Genomic DNA, 17,923 nt, shown 5'->3' with positions numbered 1-17,923 from the left:
CTCTCCTGTGCTACTATGTATCTTGTAACTGTTATACCCATCCCAGTGTAGTATGACTTTTTTGTTTCTGTGTCTGGGCATCCTGACACAGAGCAGGGTCTCAGTGACTGCATGCTGAGAGAATCAGGACATCACATTCTGCTAGGATAGTGGTGGTGTCTTTTGGGAGGGTTTTTTGACTACTGTGTTGTCTTTGGCAAGTCACTATAGTTCTCTGAGCTTGTTCTTCATCTATAGAGTTGGAATGACAGCACCTACCTCCTAGGGTTGTCATAAAAGTTGGATTGAGACAGGCCTATAATGCACATAAGATTAATGTCCAGTACACAGCATTTAGCCATCAGTAGCTACCACTGTTACCATGACCTCTGGTGCCTCATCTCTTCTCTACTGGAGAAGGCAGGACCTATAGGGGCCCCAGAAGCCACACATGGGGCTTCCTGGCCCAGAATCCTAACCTCTAACATCTGCTCTCTACCTGACAGGCAAGAAGAAGGGAAAGAAACAAAGGACACACAGGCTTAATGGGAGTATAAAAATAGGACTTTTTCCCCCCCCCATAATCACATCAATTATCAAAGAAACAAACAGTATGTAACAAAAATACAAAGCTCTGGTGAATTTTTTTGTCTGTTTTTGTGGGTTTTTTTGCCCCTCACCCAACCCTCCCCAACAGCCCCTTCCCAGAGAGCCCCTGGCTGAAGCCTGGATGCTGTCCCTGGGGTCACCCTGGGGCTTAGGAGAACCGGTGGTCCAGGTCCCTCTGGGGGCTGGCCGAGTAGGAGTAGGCCTTGCCCAATACCAAGCGGTCCCGCAGCAGCTTGAAGAAGGCATAGTAGTTGCTGAAGAGGATGAGTGCCAGGGAGATCGTCTGGTGCCACTTTTCAGAAGACATTAAGGAGTATAGCTGGTAGACAATGACAGCACCCTCCAGCAGCAGAAGGATGTTGAGGATCCGCAGGGGTTTGCTGAAAAAGAACTGCCCAGGAAAGGGTAGGCAGGGACTAGAAAGTATGTTCCAGACACCTGCCTCCTGGATGGGGGTTCTGGGGGGCCAGTGAAGGGGACAGGCTCTTGGGGCCCCATGCAGACATGGGTGGGGACTCTGCCACCCTCTCTGCTTTTGCTTAGGGTCTTTCTTCCGTCAAGGCTACTGTTTCGGGCGCCTGGGTGGCTCAGTCGTTAAGCGACTGCCTTGGGCTCGGGTCATGATCCCAGGGTCCTGGGATCGAGCCCCGCATCGGGCTCTCTGCTCAGTGGGGAGCCTGCTTCTCCCTCTCCCACTCCCCCTGCTTGTATTCCCTCTCTCACTGTGTCTCTCTGTCAAGTAAATAAATAAAATCTTAAAAAAAAAAAAAAGACTACTGTTTCCCACAGAAGTTAAGATCTTGTTGAACTTCTACCTTCCTCTAGGAAGCTTTTCTTGAGAGATCTTGCTTGCTCACAAACTTTTTCTGGTCTACAATCAACACCTTTTTATATGTGATCCTCCTGGGTACAGCCTGGCCCGAACAAATTAGAATCTTACGACATAGATATGGGAAGTTATTATAGACTATACAGTCTGAGTCACCCACTTCTTCATGGGTAGCATCCCGACCTAGGCCAGAACCTTCCAGGGCATGTGGTGACACCTCACTCTGACCTGGTATTTAAAAAGCAGGGTAGAGTGCAGGGACTCAAGGAGAATGTTTTGATCAGTTCCAAAGAGTGATCAAGGTCTAGGGAATCTCGATTCTTCAGGGGCCAAGGTACCGAAACCTCAAAAGCTGCTTACAGGATGGGAAGAGACGTGGCAGCAAATAGGAGTCCAAGAAACCAGCACGTCAGGCTCAGCTCTGCACCTGACAGCCTGCAGGACCCTGGGCAAGTCCCTTTCCTGTCTGGGCCTCAGGTTTCTCTACTGTGAAGAGATCACCCAGATCAATTTCTTAAACTGTGTTCCTTGGAAGCCCAGGATCTGAGGAGGCCTTTTGGGGGCCTAAGGTAGTGGTGAGTGGGAAGTGAAGGGAGTCCCAACCCTTTCAAATAGAGGGGTGCCATGAGGTCCTATATACCGGACTTTAGTCTATGACTGTGTTGGAAAAAGGATTTTGATAGCAAGATAAGTAAATAAAATGGAGACCACTAGCCTCAGTGATTTTGAGCAGCTCTTTTCATAATGCTGAGTCCATGAGTCCTTACCATCAGACCCAAGGTTCCCAGCAAGGCACCCTTGAACAAGTCAGACGCTAAGCCAATTTCAGTCTCAGAAAATGGCGATAGCCCTGGCACTTCTCTCATGCGCAGGGTGAAGGCTGAATGGAGGGTGCGTGGCAGGTGCTTACCACTGTGCCCGGCACACCATATGAATGAGGGCAGTTATGATTTTTGCCCCTAAGAATCCCTCCTTTTATGGTGTCATCTTTCCCGCCTCCACCCGACATTGTCAAAGATCTGCTAGCACGTGAGGTGCGGTTATGGAGTCACCGTTTGAATGGCTGTCCTGTGCTGCACATGTGGGGCTTCCTCTGGATTTGAGAAATACTGAAAATAGCTTTCTGTTGCTAGGACATCACCTTCCTGCCTTGGGATCCTCCCGGCTTGAGATCAGGCCCCGCCCCTCCTTCCCAGGGGAGGAGACTCACGTGGAAGCGGAAGTGGGAGACGTCCGAGGGGATGGCCACGTTGTAGTGGCCCACGGCTTTGTAGACGTTCTTGCTGTGCTTCACCAGCACGCCCTGTGGCCACATGCATTCTTCCGTCCACCTGGAGGCACAACCCAACAGTGCCCCTTACACCCAGCTCACCCACAAAAGGGGCTACCAGCAGACCGGGCCTGGTGTGACCACCAGGGCCCGACTCCCATTTCTATCATTTAGACACAGTGACTTTCCTTTCTGGGGTCTCAGGTGCCTCCTCTGTAAAAATGGGGTAAGAATCATGAGAAATTCATGGGAGTCAGAAGGTCTAGGGTTGAGATTCATGTCTGAGGGGCTGTCAAGAAAACGCTTTTCCCTCTTTGGGTGCATTTTCTTTCTTTCTTTTTTATTTTATTTATTTATTTGAGAGAGAGAGAGCAGGAGCAGGGGAGGGGCAAAGGGAGAAGGAGAGGCAGACTTCCCGCTGAGCAGGGAGCCCGACTCGGGCCTCAATCCCAGGACCCTGAGATCATGACCCAAGCTGAAGGCAGACACCCAACCGACTGAGCCACCCGGGAGCGCTGCATTTTCCTCACCTACTCTCACCTCTAGCCTCCAATTGGTCCACTGCACAGCTGCCTGAGTGGTCTTTGTAAAACACCAAGCTGAGCCTATTTTCCACTCAAAACCCTCTGAAGCGTTTTCGGTGCCCTTGGAGTCAAGTCCCCAAGGATTCGCTGTGGCCTCTGAGGCCCTGCGTGGGCTTTCAGGACTCCGGCCGCATAGCTTGTGCTCAAGCCATTCCCAGCGGTTTCTAGTTCTCCAGCACAGCCTATGGTTTCATGTCTCTGTGTAAGTCACTCCCTCCAACTGGACTGCCCTTCCTGATGCAGTATCCTTCTGGCAAGCTCTTTCAAAACTCGGGATCCTCCAGAAAGCCTTTCTCAAACTCCCCACAGAGTTCAGCATCCTTCAACAGCAACCTGAATCTCCTGCTACTGGTCCACTTTCCCCAGTGTTTCGTCACTTATTTCCCTGTATCCCTCCCTCGTCTGGGAGCCCTTGAGGGAAGGGATGGTGTCCATTTCATCTCTATGTCCTCAGAGCACGGCACAAGGCCTGGCACAGAGAGGCCTCAGTGAGCATGTGAGTGGGATGGTGCGTTCTTCCAGTTCTGCCACATCTCCCAGGGACTCCAAGGGTCCTGGGCCAGAGGACAGAGAATCACAAAAAACTCTAACTCATGTTCCTACCTTGTTGATTCATTCCTTTAAAAACCAGTTATCGGGGCGCCTGGGTGGCTCAGTCGGTTAAGCGGCTGCCTTTGGCTCAGGTCATGATCCCAGGGTTCTGGGATCAAGCCCCGCATCGGGCTCCCTGCTCGGCGGAGGGCCTGCTTCTCCCTCTCCCTCTGTCTGCCGCTCTGCCTACTTACGCTCTCTATCTCTGTTAAATAAATAAATAAAAATCTTAAAAAAAAACAAAACAAAACAGTTATCGGGGTACCTGGGTGGCTCAGTCGGTTAAGCATCTGACTCGTAGTTTTGGCTCGGGTCCTGATCTCATGGCTCATGAGAGAACTGTCAGGCTCCAAGCTCAGCGGGAGTCTGCTTGGATATCCTCCCCCACTTCCCCTCCCCTGCTCATGTGCACTCTCTCTCCATCTCTCTCTCAAATACATATGTAAATCTTTTTTTTTTTTAATTTAAAAACTAGTTATCATGTTATACCTAACAACATGGATGAACTTCACAGGCAATATGCTGAATGAAAAAGAAACTGAACCCAAGATTTCATTTATGTGAGGTTGTAGAACAGGTTAGTTTTGAAAGAAAATAGAAAAATGGTTGTCTGGGTGGTGGTGGTAAGTGGGGGGCAGTCTTTGGGAAGAGCCAAGAGGAAATTTTCTGAGAGGCTGTAAATGTTCTACATCTTGTTCTATCTATATGTGGGGGTGCAGGTCTGCCTACATATGGGGGTACAGGCCTACCTCTACAAGGGGGTACAGGTCTACCTATACATGGGTGTACAGGACTATCAAAACTCAAAGAATTGTACACTTTAAGGTTTATGCATTTCAGACTTTTAACTCTAGGAAACAAACCGAGGGTTGCTGGAGGGGACGTGGGTGGGGGGATGGGGTAACTGGGTGATGGGCATTAAGGAGGGCACTGAGTGTTATGAATCACCAAATTCTACCTCTGAAACTAATAATACACTATATGTTAATTAAACTGAATTTAAATTAAATAAAAAAAAGATTTGTGCATTTCACTGTATAAAAATTTTATCTTAAAAAAAAACTAGACACAAACCACAAAAATTTACCGTGGACCTATTTTAAGCCGGGCACTCTGCCAGGAGTGAGATGGCTGAGCGCTTGACAGGCAAGGACCCTGACCTCCAGGAGCTTTAGTCCTGGAATAACAGGCAAGTAACTAAGCAAACAGAGCAGAAAGAGTTAGGTGCAATGATCATGATATTAAGGGATTGTGGGAGCACGGGGTAGGGGGCACTGAACCTATCCTGGGTGGTGAGGAAAGTGTTCCTGGAGGAAGCAAACTGCTAAAGGATGCATAGCAATTAATCAGGAAAAGAAAGGTGGAAAGGGTGTTCTAGGCAAAACAAGCATCATGTGCCAAAGCCTGGATACAAACATGCATAGAGAATTTGAGGATCCGAAGCGGTCTGGTATGGCCAGAGCAGAGTATGAGCAGGGAAGGCATGGTAAGAGAGGAGGCAGAAAAGGCTGGGAGGGCCCAGTTCAGCAGCTGGGAAGCCATGCGAAGGAGCATGGGTCTTCTCTGTGGACCATGGTGAGCTATGGACAGGTTTCTCCTCATGTTCACCTATATTCTACCTTTCTACCCCTCCCTTCCTTCAGAGGCTAAGGCTAAGCCGAGTCCCTTTTAGGCCCATTTGGCAATGTCTATCCCCTTTCCTCGACCATTTGGACAGAGCCTGGGAGGGACCGTGACCAGCATGGAGGGCTATGTGACCCCAAAGGTTATGCTCCTGACGACAGTTCTCCAAGTTATCTTACTTAACCTTACCCCAGGGAGAATGGTAGCATCCCCGTTTTATAGACCAGAAAGCAAAAACCCAAAAAGGCCAACTGCTTACCCAAGGACACTCATGTATCCCTTCTTGGAACATCAGAAAAAAGGAAGAAAAAAGTTACTACTGATAAGAAAATGTAGCATTCTCATTGGCCCTAACTCCTGGGGGCAGCCAGGGGACCCTTCTGGGGCTGTGTCTGAGGACCTGCGGAAATGGATAAGCCCTAAGCTAAAAGAAGGAATGTCTGTAAATAGCACCGACTACAATGTTCCATGGACCATCCTAGGCACTTAGCTACGTTTCCTCTATCATCTATCTATCTATCTATCTATCTATCTATCTATCTATCTATCTACCTACCTACCTACCTACCTACCTATTTATGTAATCTCTATGCCCAACGTGGGGCTTGAACTCACAACCCCCAGATCAAGAGTCACATGCTCTACTGACTGAGCCAGCCAGACATCTCTGTGGCCTCCCTTTGCATCTCTGCTTCTTGATGGACCTACCTCTACAAACCTGTCCTAGGGACCTCTTCTCTGTCACACCTTGTGCTGGGCCCGAGGCTCAGATGTGATTCAGGAGGGCCCAGACTTGAGAAGCTTCCAGCCTAATGGGGGGATACAGGCAGGAAAAATGAGGGTAACCTGGGTGAAAAGTACTGAGGATGGCACCATGAAGGATGAGCCAGACTGAGAGGACGCTGGGCTCCTGAGCAGGTGCTTCTACCTCTGCAGTGCTGTCCTGCAGCCGGGCTTCCTTCTTCCCATCGTCCTATAACCATTTGTGTACGCGGCTGTCACCCGCACCAGACTGACCTCCTCTAGGACCTCGTCTTGGTCATTCTCTCTGTGACTCTGCTTCCCTGGCCAGGGTTCACCATCGGCTAACATGGCACCCTATCCTCTGCCCAGATTGATGGTTCTAAGGCACCTTGGCATGGGTTCCTCCACTGTTCCAAAGCCTCCATAGCCCCCCTCTGCCTGTAGGTCAAGTCCAAGCTCCTCTGTCCAATACATAGCACCAGGCCGGGTATGGCTTCAGAAGACGTAAACGTCTGCCGCAAAGGAGGTGACCTAATGACTGAACGGATGAGTGAGCAGGTAACAGAAGGAGAGAAGCAATGAATGAAGGCAAGAGCAAATCGGTCCGTGAGCTGCGTAAGTAACAGTCACTGAATGAGAAAGTCAACGAGTCCATGAATTTACTGCCTGGCCTTCTCCCGTCTCCAGCACGCTGCAAGTTACCTAATCACAGGGGACACGTCTCCCTGGGGCCCAGCCATACCCCACTCTGGCCGCAAGGCCTAGCTTACAAGACGTGCTCAACGACCACCCGCCAGCTGAATGTATGAGCTGGTGAGGGGGGAGGCCCATGGCTCCGCAGACACGGTCCACGAGGGCTGGGGTCGGCCAGGGACGCGGAGGGCAACTCACGGGTGCTGCAGCACGTTGGAGCACAGCGCTGGGTCTACCTTCTGCCAGCAGCCCAGGTGGGCAGCGGCCTTGTGCAGGAGGTCGCAGTAGCTGGCGGGCAGCAGGTGCTGCATGAGGATCACTGAGGTGCTGACGGACACCAGCAGGAAGAGCTCACAGGACCAGCGCTTGTCATAGTAATGCGTGTTCTGGGGGCAGCGGGAGATGGGTAAGGCCTGGGATGCCCAGAATGGCCTCACCCCCTCCCCTTTCCGCGATTCGATCTGCTTTGGAAACCAGGGCAGCCTTCCAGGGGGCCTGAGACCAAGGATCAAACACCTAACAAAGAGGGCTTAATCATGGACCTAGACCCTAGACCCTGTGCCCCCCACTCAGTTCTCTACAAGCTCCTCTTACAGAAAAACTGCTCCCACTGCCTACCACTCTGAGCCAGAGTGCAGGCTCTGGGGTCCAAAAGGCGTGAGTTCAAATCTTGGCTCTGTTCCTTATTGACTATGTGATGCTGGGCAAGTCATCTCCCTTCTCTGTGCTCTAGCTTTCTCTTCCGTTACGTTGCAAGAACAGCTACCAAGCACCTCTGAGAGGCGGCAGGAGGATTATCACACTCATGAAAGCTCTAGCACGCTGCAGGTGCTCAAGAAACATTAAGTCCTCTCAGCCTCGAATCATTCAGTGCAGTCCAGCCCTGGAGAAATGTTTCAAGCCTACTGGCTGCCGGAGAGGTACCTTCCCAGAAGGCCATACAAGCTGGAGAGAAAGCACAGGCTTTTGGAGTTGCTCGGGTCTGGATGAATCCTGGCTTTCCTACTTCATGATACAGCTGGACATCGCGACAGGCCTAGGCCAAAACAGCCCTAGTGAAATACACCACTGCTTCCTGTTATCAAGTATCATGAACAACAATGTCCTGTCCCCCTCACTGGCTGGGTGACCTTGTGCAGGCCATGCCCTCTCAGTGAGCCTTGTTCTCCCCACTCTAAAATCGAGGTAGTCGTTACTCTAGCCCTCAAGAGAACAGATGGGAATCTTATCAAAAACGGTCCAGTTATTCATGCAAGCAGGAGGGCTCCTGTGGGGCAGGCAACAGGGGAAGGCCCCAGGCAGGCCCTTCCTCCCCCTGGGTTGAGCCACGCACCTTCACGAACCAGACAGGCACAAAGGCCACATAATAGGCGCTCAGCATGGAGCTGACCAGCACTTCCTTCATGCGCCAGTTGAAGTCCATCTTGAGGAACTCCACCTCGCTGCGGATGAGACTGGGGGACAGGCAGCAAGCGTGTGTGGGCATGGCGTCTGGCCCATACAGCTGCCGTGTCTGCTGCTTCCACGTCTCCCTCAGCGTCAGCAGGTAGTCCCGGCTCCGCGCTAGGCCACTCACCGCCTCCCGGGGACCCATGGAGGCCATGTGGCTGAAGAGGTTCGTCTTGCGGAGGTCACAGTTCAGCTGCAGGAACGGAATGTACATCCCAAACCTGCTGGGGAAGACAGTGGTGAGGGGGAGGCCTGCCTGTGGGCCACGATCCCCACCCTTACCCACGGAAGGACTCTTCTTGCCTCCCTGGGCCTAGCTCTCCCGGCTACTCAGAGGGCAGAATGTACCCATCCTTCTATCCAGCCATCCTTTGATCAGTCAACATAGGTATCAGCATCGAGTGCAGGCCAAGCATTGTGCTGAGCATTGGGGACAAAGTAGGAAGCAGGAGCTGAGGGCCTGCCTCGTGGTCTATTGCTGACTAACAGTGATCCTAACAGCCCACGTTCATTGGGCACACACTATGCTCTAGACGCTGTACTAAGCGCTTTACACGTGTTCTCTTCTTTTGCTTCTCCTAAGAACACTATGCATTCAGGACTGTTATTTTGTACCCCCTTTGAAGAAGCTGTGGCTCAGAGAGGTGAAGTGGATTTCCCAAAGGTTACCCAACCAGTAAGAAAGCAATAGAGCCTGGATTCAAACCCAGAACCATCTCGTACCAAAGACCAAGACTCATACTCAACAAATACCATGAATAATTAATTAGTTAAAAATGTACAAGGGGTGCCTGGCTGACTCAGTCAGAGAAGCGGGTGGCTCTTGATCTCGGGGGTCATGAGTTTAAGCCCCACACTGAACACAGAGATTACTTAAAAAAAAATGTACGCGGTACCACAAGACAGGTCTAAGTTGTGACGGCTGCGTACTCAAGAGGTAGCTCTTCAGCTTGTGGAGAAAGGAGGTTCAGGAACAGTATTCATTGTGTGCCTATTATGTGCCAGGCACTGAAATGGGCCCCCCCTTTTTTTTAAGATTTTATTTATTTATTTGACAGAGAAAGAAAGGAGAGCACAAGCAGGGAGAGTGGCAGGCAGAGGGAGAAGCAGGCTTCCCGCCGAGCAGGGAGCCCGATGTGGGCTCGATCCCAGGACCCTGGGACCATGACCTGAGCCGAAGGCAGATGCTTAACGACTGAGCCACCCAGGCGCCCCTGAAATGGGCCCTTGAACAATACAAATCCGTTTCCCTGAGCAGTACCCCTAGGGCTGGAGCTAATTAGTCAAGGGGTGTTTTGAGTGCATGGGTAGCATCTTTTGAGGAGAAAACTAGGTGGACCCAAAGCCCAGGAAAGTAGATAATTATAAAAAAGTAGTTAAGAGCCAGGGTGCCTGGCTGGCTCAGTTGGTGGAGCATGTGACTCTCGATCTGGGGGTTGTGAGTTCGAGCCCCACATTGGGCACAGAGATGACTTTAAATAAAAACAAACAAACAAATAAATAAATAAATAAGCGGGGGGAAGTAGCTAAATGCCTAGCATGGTCCATGGAACATTGTAGTCGGTGCTATTTACAGACATTCCTTCTTTTAGCTTAGGGCTTATCCATTTCCCCAGGTCCTCAGACACAGCCCCAGAAGGGCCCCCTGGCTGCCCCCAGGAGTTAGGGCCAATGAGAATGCTACATTTTCTTATCAGTAGTAACTTTTTTCTTCTTTTTTTTTTTTAAAAGATTTTATTTATTTATTTGACAGAGAGAGAGACAGCGAGAGAGGGAACACAAGCAGGGGGAGTGGGAGAGGGAGAAGCAGGCTTCCCGCGGAGCAGGGAGCCCGATGTGGGGCTCGATCCCAGGACCCCGGGATCATGACCTGAGCCGAAGGCAGACGCCTAACGACTGAGCCACCCAGGCGCCCCTTTCTTCCTTTTTTCTGATGTTCCAAGAAGGGATACATGAGTGTCCTTGGGTAAGCAGTTGGCCTTTTTGGGTTTTTGCTTTCTGGTCTATAAAATGGGGATGCTACCATTCTCCCTGGGGTAAGGTTAAGTAAGATAACTTGGAGAACTGTCGTCAGGAGCATAACCTTTGGTCAGATAGGCCGGGATTAAAATCCCAGCTCTGCTACTTACTAGTACTGTAATTTAGGGTAAGTTATTTAACCTCTATGAGCCTCAGTTTCCTTAATTTGCCCTAAGTTACATAGCTCGTATTGATTCTCTACACTCAGACAGGCATTACACCTAGTGTTTTCATAAATACTTTCTTTAAACCTTGCAACAACACTCATCACGGTGCTTGATTCAAAGTACAAGACTCATAAAATTTTGTTTAGAAAAGAGAGACCAGTGATTCTGTGGGACAGAAAAGAAGACTGAAATGGGACTAAAACAACACTCTTCAGGACACCTTGTGGGAATGAAGGAGTGGGGCACCTACAGGAACATACAAGGGATTCAGACCCAAACTTATGGCCAAGTACTTAAGAATCTCCCTGGTTTTGCCTCTAAGAAGGACTGCAGATATAATTAAATTATTTGGTGACAGCAAGTAACTGCTCCACAAACCACAAGTTAGAAGCTATTTCACATGCAAGACAGCAGATTCCCTCTCATCTTCTCCACTCAAGATGTGACAGTAGAAAAGTAGAAAATAAATTCATATCAGCAAAAAGAATGGGAGTGGGGTTATCAGTTCACAAATGATTCTGACAAATTTAGAAAGCAGATGGAAACATGTTGACAGATGAGGAAGGAAGCCATCATCTAGAACAGTGCTGTCCAACAGAAATATAATGAGAATCACATATGTACTCTGAAAATTTCTGGTAGCCACATGGAAAAAAAATATGAAGTTAATTTTAATACTCTAGTTTACTTAACCCAATATATGCAAAACATTATCATTTCAACACATAATCATTATTTACAAATGAGATTTTTACTTTTTTTTTTTTTTGAAGATTTTATTTATTGGAGAGAGAGAGAGAGAAAAACGAGCATGCACAGGAGTACATGTGAGGAGGGGGAGGGGCAGAGGGAAAGGCAGAGAATCTCAAGCAGACTCCACGCTGAGCGTGGAGCCCCACGCAGGGCTATCTCACAACCCTGAGATCATGACCTGAACCAAAGCCAAGAGTCAGATGTTTAACCAACTGAGCCACCCAGGTGCCCCTACTTTCTTTTTTTGTACTAAGTCTTCAGAATCTGATGTTTATTTCACACTTACAACACACTGAAGTGAAAGAGGCAAACTAGCCTCTTTCAAATGTTCAGTAACAACAGGTGGCTAGAAGCTCCTAAACTGGATGGCGTGGGTCTAGAATATGCTATGAGAGGACTGCACTGGGGGTAGGAGCTTATCTGCCTAGTGACCCAAGAGAGACTCTGACTTGAAGTAGGCACAGCTGATAAAGGGTAGAAGCAAGCAGCAGGACTGAACAGATGGGATTAAACAAAGATCTGTATTTATTTGTAAAAGTCAGTCCCTTTATTCTCTTACCCCATACAACCTACCCTGAAGTATTCTTACATAAAAAAATTGAATAAACTGTCTAGGGAGAACTGTGGTCTCTAATGGGAGCACCTTAGAGTAACCCCCTCACTCTGGCTTCTGGCCTATGGGGGCCCACAACCTGGCAACTGGCACTGCACTTCCTCATCCTAAAGCGAAGTCTGCCAGTCAGTGTGTCCTGCTCATGTACTTAGAATTCCTAGTCAAACCTCCCACTCACATATATAATGGCAGAGGGAGAGGAAGTGCACTGCAACTATTCAGTCCTTCATCTGTCAGTGTAAAGAGACAACCAAAGAAACGAACTATGCTTAGAAAACTAGCAGCATGAAACAAAAAACTGACCCCAGTGGAAATACAAAATTGAGGGAACAGAAGAGATTTTTTTTTTTTTAAAGATTTTATTTTTTAACAGAGAGAGAAACAGCGAGAGAGGGAACACAAGCAGGGAGAGTGGGAGAGGGAGAAGCAGGCTTCCCGTCGAGCAGGGAGCCCGAGATGGGACTCGATCCCAGGACCCTGGGGATCATGACCCGAGCCAAAGGCAGACGCTTAACGACTGAGCCACCCAGGCGCCCCGAGATTTTTAAAACAAGAAAAGAATGCTATGAGAAAAGAACAATCAGGAAATAAGAGGCCTTTGGAGATGAAAAATATGATTGCTGAAAAACTCAATAAAAAAGCTGAAAGATAAAGTTGAGGAAATCTCCCTAAAGGCAAAGTAAAAAGAGAGAGCGGAGAAAGAGCGGGGAGAGAGAGATCGAGACAGAGAGAAAGAAAGATGGGGGAGGGGGAGGGAGAAAGGGAGAGAGAGATGAAAAATATGAGAGAGAATATAAGAGAAACAGATGATCAATCTATGAGGTCTACTACCTGATAAACAGAAGCCCCATAGAGAATAGAAAAAAATAGAAGGGAAGATATTATCAAAGAAATAATAGGAGAACATTTTCCTGATCTGAAGATATATCCAAATCTCCAGGTTAAAAGAGTCCTAGAGTACTGATAAGATGAATGACAAAAGTCCCACACCAGATGCCTCCTTGTGAAATTTCAATAATCAAAAGATAAACAGGACATCTCTAAAAGTTTTCAGAAAGGAAAAAAACAAGTCATCTACAAAGTAACTGGAATCAAACTGGCATCAGACTTCTCATTAGAAACATGGGATGCTAGAGACAATGGAGTAATATCTTCCAACTTCTGAGAGAATATGAATTTGAACTTAGAAATCTACATTAGCTGAACCATCAATCAAGTATGAGGGCAGAATAAGGACATTTTTAGACATGCAAGGCCTCAGAATGTATATACCTCCCACATACCCATTGTTAAGGAAATTACCTGATAATGCACTCCAGCAAAATAAGGGAGAAAACCAAGAAAGAGGAAGACATGGGATCCAGGAAACAGTGGATCCAACCCAGGAGGGCAGCGAAGGGAAGTCCCAGGCTGAGAGCTGTACAGCAGGCCTAAAGAACAACCACTCCAGACTGGAGCAAGAGGATGGAGGGCTCCAGGAGGGATGTCTTTAGGGGGAAAAATGGACTCCAGGCAACAGGTAGCATGATTGAGAGGCTGGATAAACTTGAGGATATGTTGAAGGCCCATCATTCTTTCGTCAACAAGAAAAAAGAAAGGCAATTAGAACTCCAAGGAAAAAAAAAGGCTGTATAAGAAAGTTACAATCTAAATATGAAGCAAACTAAAATGTGACATGATTTTAAGCAATTGATGGAATGTAAGAAAAGAGAAACCGGGGCGCCTGGGTGGCTCAGATGGTTAAGCATCTGCCTTCGGCTCAGGTCATGATCCCAGGGTCCTGGGATCGAGTCCCGCATCGGGCTCCCTGCTCCTTGGGAGCCTGCTTCTCTCTCTCTCTCTCTCTGTCTCTCATGAATAAATAAATAAAATCTTTAAAAAAAAAAAAAAGAAAAGAGAAACCATTTTTCCTTGACATGAGGAACTTTCTTTTTTTAAGAGGCCCAAGATTATAACTCAGTAATTATAGAGAAGGAATATCATCTATGCACACTACTTGGCCCTGAGGTGAACAATATTTTCATACTCATAATAACATCAAGACTACCTACAGCTTTTTAGTTTTTAGAATTAACCTTAGACAAAGAATGGAAGACTTAAATGTGGTCATATAGGAGAATGTGAATGTCAAGTTTAATATATAAGAGTATAGCTGCCAGGAAGTGAGAGGAGGAAGAGGGGAGGAAAAGTGGATGGGTAGCGTTCCTAATATTACCGTCTACATAAAAGGGATTAAGATACCATTGTTGATGAAATAAAAAATACAGGCATACTGACATTATTGGAAAAGATAATCAATAGAGAATAATAATAACAGTTATAAAATACTGGGAATGGTATGGATGGAAGGGTGAACTAAGTAAATCTTCATCTGTCATTGAAGGGAATCAATGAATGTATGCATGTATGTGTGTATGATATGCTTGTATATGCATAAAACACTTATTTCCAGGATATATGAGAAACCAGAAATATCAGTAGTTGCCTCTTGGAAGGGAAACTGGGCAGCTAACAGACAGCAGCCAAGGAGAGACTTTTTCTTTCTATATTCTTTACACATTTTGAATTTTAACTCTGTAAACCTATTATCCAACTATAAAATCAATCACATGTTTTTAAAAGGAATAAAGGCACAAGGATACTAGAATTATGGGGGTAACTCAAAAAACAGTGAAAGCCAGAAACAGTGAAGGAGATCACTTTGGAGGAGTGGGACTAAAAAGCTGAAAAGTGGGGTTGGAGGCTGCTTTTCATCATAAGCTTTTTAGCACTCCTGGATTGATTTGTTAGGATATGCCTGCCTTACGTTAATAAAAATTTCTAAATGAAATAATAAAAAAATAAAGCAAAATATGACTACTGGGTGATACCTGTATCCGAGGAGAATGGATTCACTGGATAGTTTCACCACAAGGTGAAAAAATTAAGGCAACTGTTGACGGCTCTAACCAGTACAACCCCTGAACGGCCATTTTTTAATATCTATGGACTGCACCTTTCGGTACAGTAATTCTACTTCTGGGAATCTGTTGTACGGAACTAGTGGACAAGTGGGCAAAGATGTACGCAAAAGAAGGTTCCCTACCTCATTGTCTCCAATAGGGAAAAGCCAGGAACACCTCAAAAGGCGAAAATAGAAGACAAATACAACAACTGTGAAAAATCTATATAATGGAATACTATGAGGCCGTTAAAAAATGAGGCAGTCCTGTATGTATTGCCATGGAAAAATACCCAAGTTATAGGATTATGCGAAAAATGTAGTAAATTGTACAGCATCATGCATAGATTAATCCCTTTTTGTTAAAAAAAAAAAAAGTATATGTGAGTATGTTTGAACAGAAAAAATTTGGGAGGATATGCTGCAAATAATGGTTTTCTGGAGGACTGATATTAAAGAGGACTTTCATTTTCTACATTAAAAGCTTCTGTAAAGTTCAATGTGTTTGTAAGACACATGTGTCACTCTTACAATTAAAAACTAGTTATAATTGAAACAAGTGTGATGGGTCTCCTCCCATGACAGCGCCCTTTTGGTCATGCAGGGTAGAGAGGGATGAGTATCTGGCTCTGAAGCTTCCCAGGACAGAGAACTGGCCCAGCCTGAGGAAATTCATGAACCAGAAAGCTCCGGGGTTGGGAAATGACTGTAAATGCCCAGGGAGCCAGGAGCCTGCACCAGGAACAGCCAGAATGGATGTCTTGCCAAAGTTCTCCCCCATTCTAGGCGAGAAGGGGGCAGTCCTGGGCTCCTCCCAGACAGGATCTTCCCATCCTCAACAATCTGGGCTCTGGTGAGATGGAGTGAGTGAGCAAACAGACACGAAGACTGACATACACACATGGCACGTGCAGGTACACCCCCCCCCATTTCACGCACAGACACCCACACAGAACATTCACACACGCGGGTGCTTGCATGCACACAGACCTGGGAGAGGCACCGAGAGATTACATAAACACTGAGATACAAAAAAAGAGAAAGAGAAAGAACCAGAGAGAAAAGTAAAGGAGAGGGAGACAAAGCCCATGCATCCCCATTAGGAACATTCCTTTGGCATATACGCTCAGATCTGAGTCCCATTCTGACCTCCCCATTGGTGGCACCTAGGGTAAATTATGCCTGCTCTCTCAGTTTCGGCTCCTGCAAAAGAAAGCTAATCCTCTTGTTCTCAGGGGGATGCTGTCAGACAATGTGGGAGGATATTGCTGCTGCCCTTCCCTGAGTCTTCCAGGTACGGGGGCCTGCTGACCCAGCCACACTCAGGGCAGAGGTCAGGAGCTGGGTGCTAGGCAGTGAGGGGGTGAAGTGAGGGGTACTCACGGATAGCAGAGGAACAGGAGGTTCAGGAAGGAGTAGGTCCTGAAGAGGTGGATGAGGGAGCGGCACAGACTCCAGCCTGTTGCCGTGAGAACGGTGAAGCGGGTGAGGAACAGCAGGACGGAGCGAAAGAGGGAGACCTTCCCCCTCTGAGAAGCCTGGGTCGGGGCGAGATAGGACAGGATGGGGCCTTGGATGGAGGCCACTGGGGCTGTGCCCACATCCCACCCAGCATGGCCTGTGATCCCACCCAGGGAAACGTGGGGCAGCAGGCTGGGCTGGTGAACCTGGCAAGGTGAATCCTTTTCCTCGATGCCCCATAAACTCCAAGAGTGATGGGATGTAATGTTCTCCAACCAAGTTCAAAGGGAGCCCCAAGGAACTGCCTTAGGCTTGAAGGGCCTGGGATGTTTTCTTGGTACCCCCAGGGGAAAGGGGAGTCCCAAAGTCCCCGGCCAGCCTCTGGGACCCAATCACCTCCTTCACGATGGACCCAATGAAGCGGCGGCCCAGAACGATGGTGGTCACCATCAGCAAGTTGAAGTCGATCAGGTGGAAATTCTGTTGGGGGTGGGCAGAGGCTGGGGGTCACATGGGCCCCCTGCCCATGTACGGGCTTTTTTCATCCCCACCTCCCCCTGCCAAGTCCTTTCCACAGGGACTGTCCCCACTCTCTGACCTTCACAGGCCTCCAGCTGAATCAGGCCAGGAAATTACCTAGAGGAGCAGAACAGGACCGAGAGGAGGGAAGTGGGACAGTCCCAGGAGATAAGAGAGTGGTGTGCAAGCCCTCTTGCTATGATCACCCGTGCACCTGTCCCTGCACCTCTTTCTCGGCATGGAGATCTTTCCACTCCTGAAACTCATGTATGCCCGTGGCTCTTCTCCCCGACAGGACTTAAGATTCTGCGCTCTTTTAGGCAACATCTGTCAGATTTCTCTCTGCTACCTTTCAAATGCCTAACATGGTACTGAGCAACCAGGCGTGAGCGTTCAGGAATCATTCGCTTCCTATTCCTTCTACACTCTCCATTTCCAGCGTGAGGCCAAGTGTCCAGGGTGCTTGGTAAGCTGTGTTAAACTGAAACCAAATGTCACACACACACACACACACACACACACACACACACACACAGCTGGTCCTAGCTGGGAACCTACCAGGGAGGTGTGGGAGGGTGGGTGGGAGGGCGGATACCACCACACTGTCTTGTAGATGTTGATGTAGTGAACGAAGAGGGCTATGAGCTGGCAGAAGAAGAGCTGCAACTCAAACAGGATGCTGGCCTGGACTGGCAGCTCGGGGATCTTGCAGTGCTGGAGGGGCACAACCGTCTGGGTGGCCAGGGGCGGGCTGGAGAGGCCCGTCCCAGAACTGCTCCTGGGAGGTGGGCAGGGAAAAACATCAGCAGCTGACCTGAGAACCCCACCAAGAAGGGCTTCCAGGACACAGGGTGGTGGGGTTGGATCAGCAAAGCAGCTCATGGCAAGGATGGGAGTCCTCCTAATCCTGCCCGTCAGACAAAGGAGCCAACAGAGCCTTTTCCTATCCCTAATCTTATTTGGGCTTTCCAACATTCTCCAGGAAGGAAAGAATTATTAGATCCATTTGACAGATGAGGACAAGGAGGCCCAGAGAGGAGAAACAACTCGTTCAAGCCACCGGAAAACCAGGAGCAGGA

At 48.2% G+C, this 17,923-nt stretch overlaps 1 protein-coding gene and 1 long non-coding RNA gene across 5 annotated transcripts in view; both read right to left on the bottom strand.

Annotated features, from left to right (window-relative positions):
- Window positions 1–527: 527 nt before the first annotated feature.
- Window positions 528–17,923, bottom strand: part of TMEM39B (transmembrane protein 39B) — a 19,722-nt gene continuing 2,326 nt past the window's right edge. For 2 of the 4 annotated variants that reach the window (XM_031029047.2, XM_006734151.3), the window contains exons 3-9: window positions 17,403–17,622; window positions 16,722–16,805; window positions 16,248–16,402; window positions 8,256–8,592; window positions 7,121–7,308; window positions 2,628–2,748; window positions 528–979 (exon numbers count right to left, since the gene is read on the bottom strand). In XM_031029047.2, coding sequence (XP_030884907.1) covers window positions 737–979; window positions 2,628–2,748; window positions 7,121–7,308; window positions 8,256–8,592; window positions 16,248–16,402; window positions 16,722–16,805; window positions 17,403–17,622 — 1,348 coding nt within the window. In that variant the 3' untranslated portion in view covers window positions 528–736. Of the gene's footprint in view, window positions 980–2,627; window positions 2,749–7,120; window positions 7,309–8,255; window positions 8,593–16,247; window positions 16,403–16,721; window positions 16,806–17,402; window positions 17,623–17,923 lie in introns of those variants that run through there. The other 2 variants (XM_081817965.1, XM_081817964.1) reach the window with 2 other exon arrangements.
- On the bottom strand, window positions 9,065–16,231 carry LOC145721224 (uncharacterized). The gene is made up of 2 exons (XR_014144774.1): window positions 10,837–16,231; window positions 9,065–10,722 (listed from the first exon to the last, which is right to left on the bottom strand). It is a non-coding gene; the product is annotated as an uncharacterized LOC145721224 (long non-coding RNA).

This window comes from Leptonychotes weddellii, chromosome 4 (assembly GCF_054177405.1).
Source record: "Leptonychotes weddellii isolate Sample4059 chromosome 4, ASM5417740v2, whole genome shotgun sequence".
NCBI classification, from domain to species: domain Eukaryota; kingdom Metazoa; phylum Chordata; class Mammalia; order Carnivora; family Phocidae; genus Leptonychotes; species Leptonychotes weddellii.
This window is presented reverse-complemented; position numbering and strand designations above follow the sequence as displayed.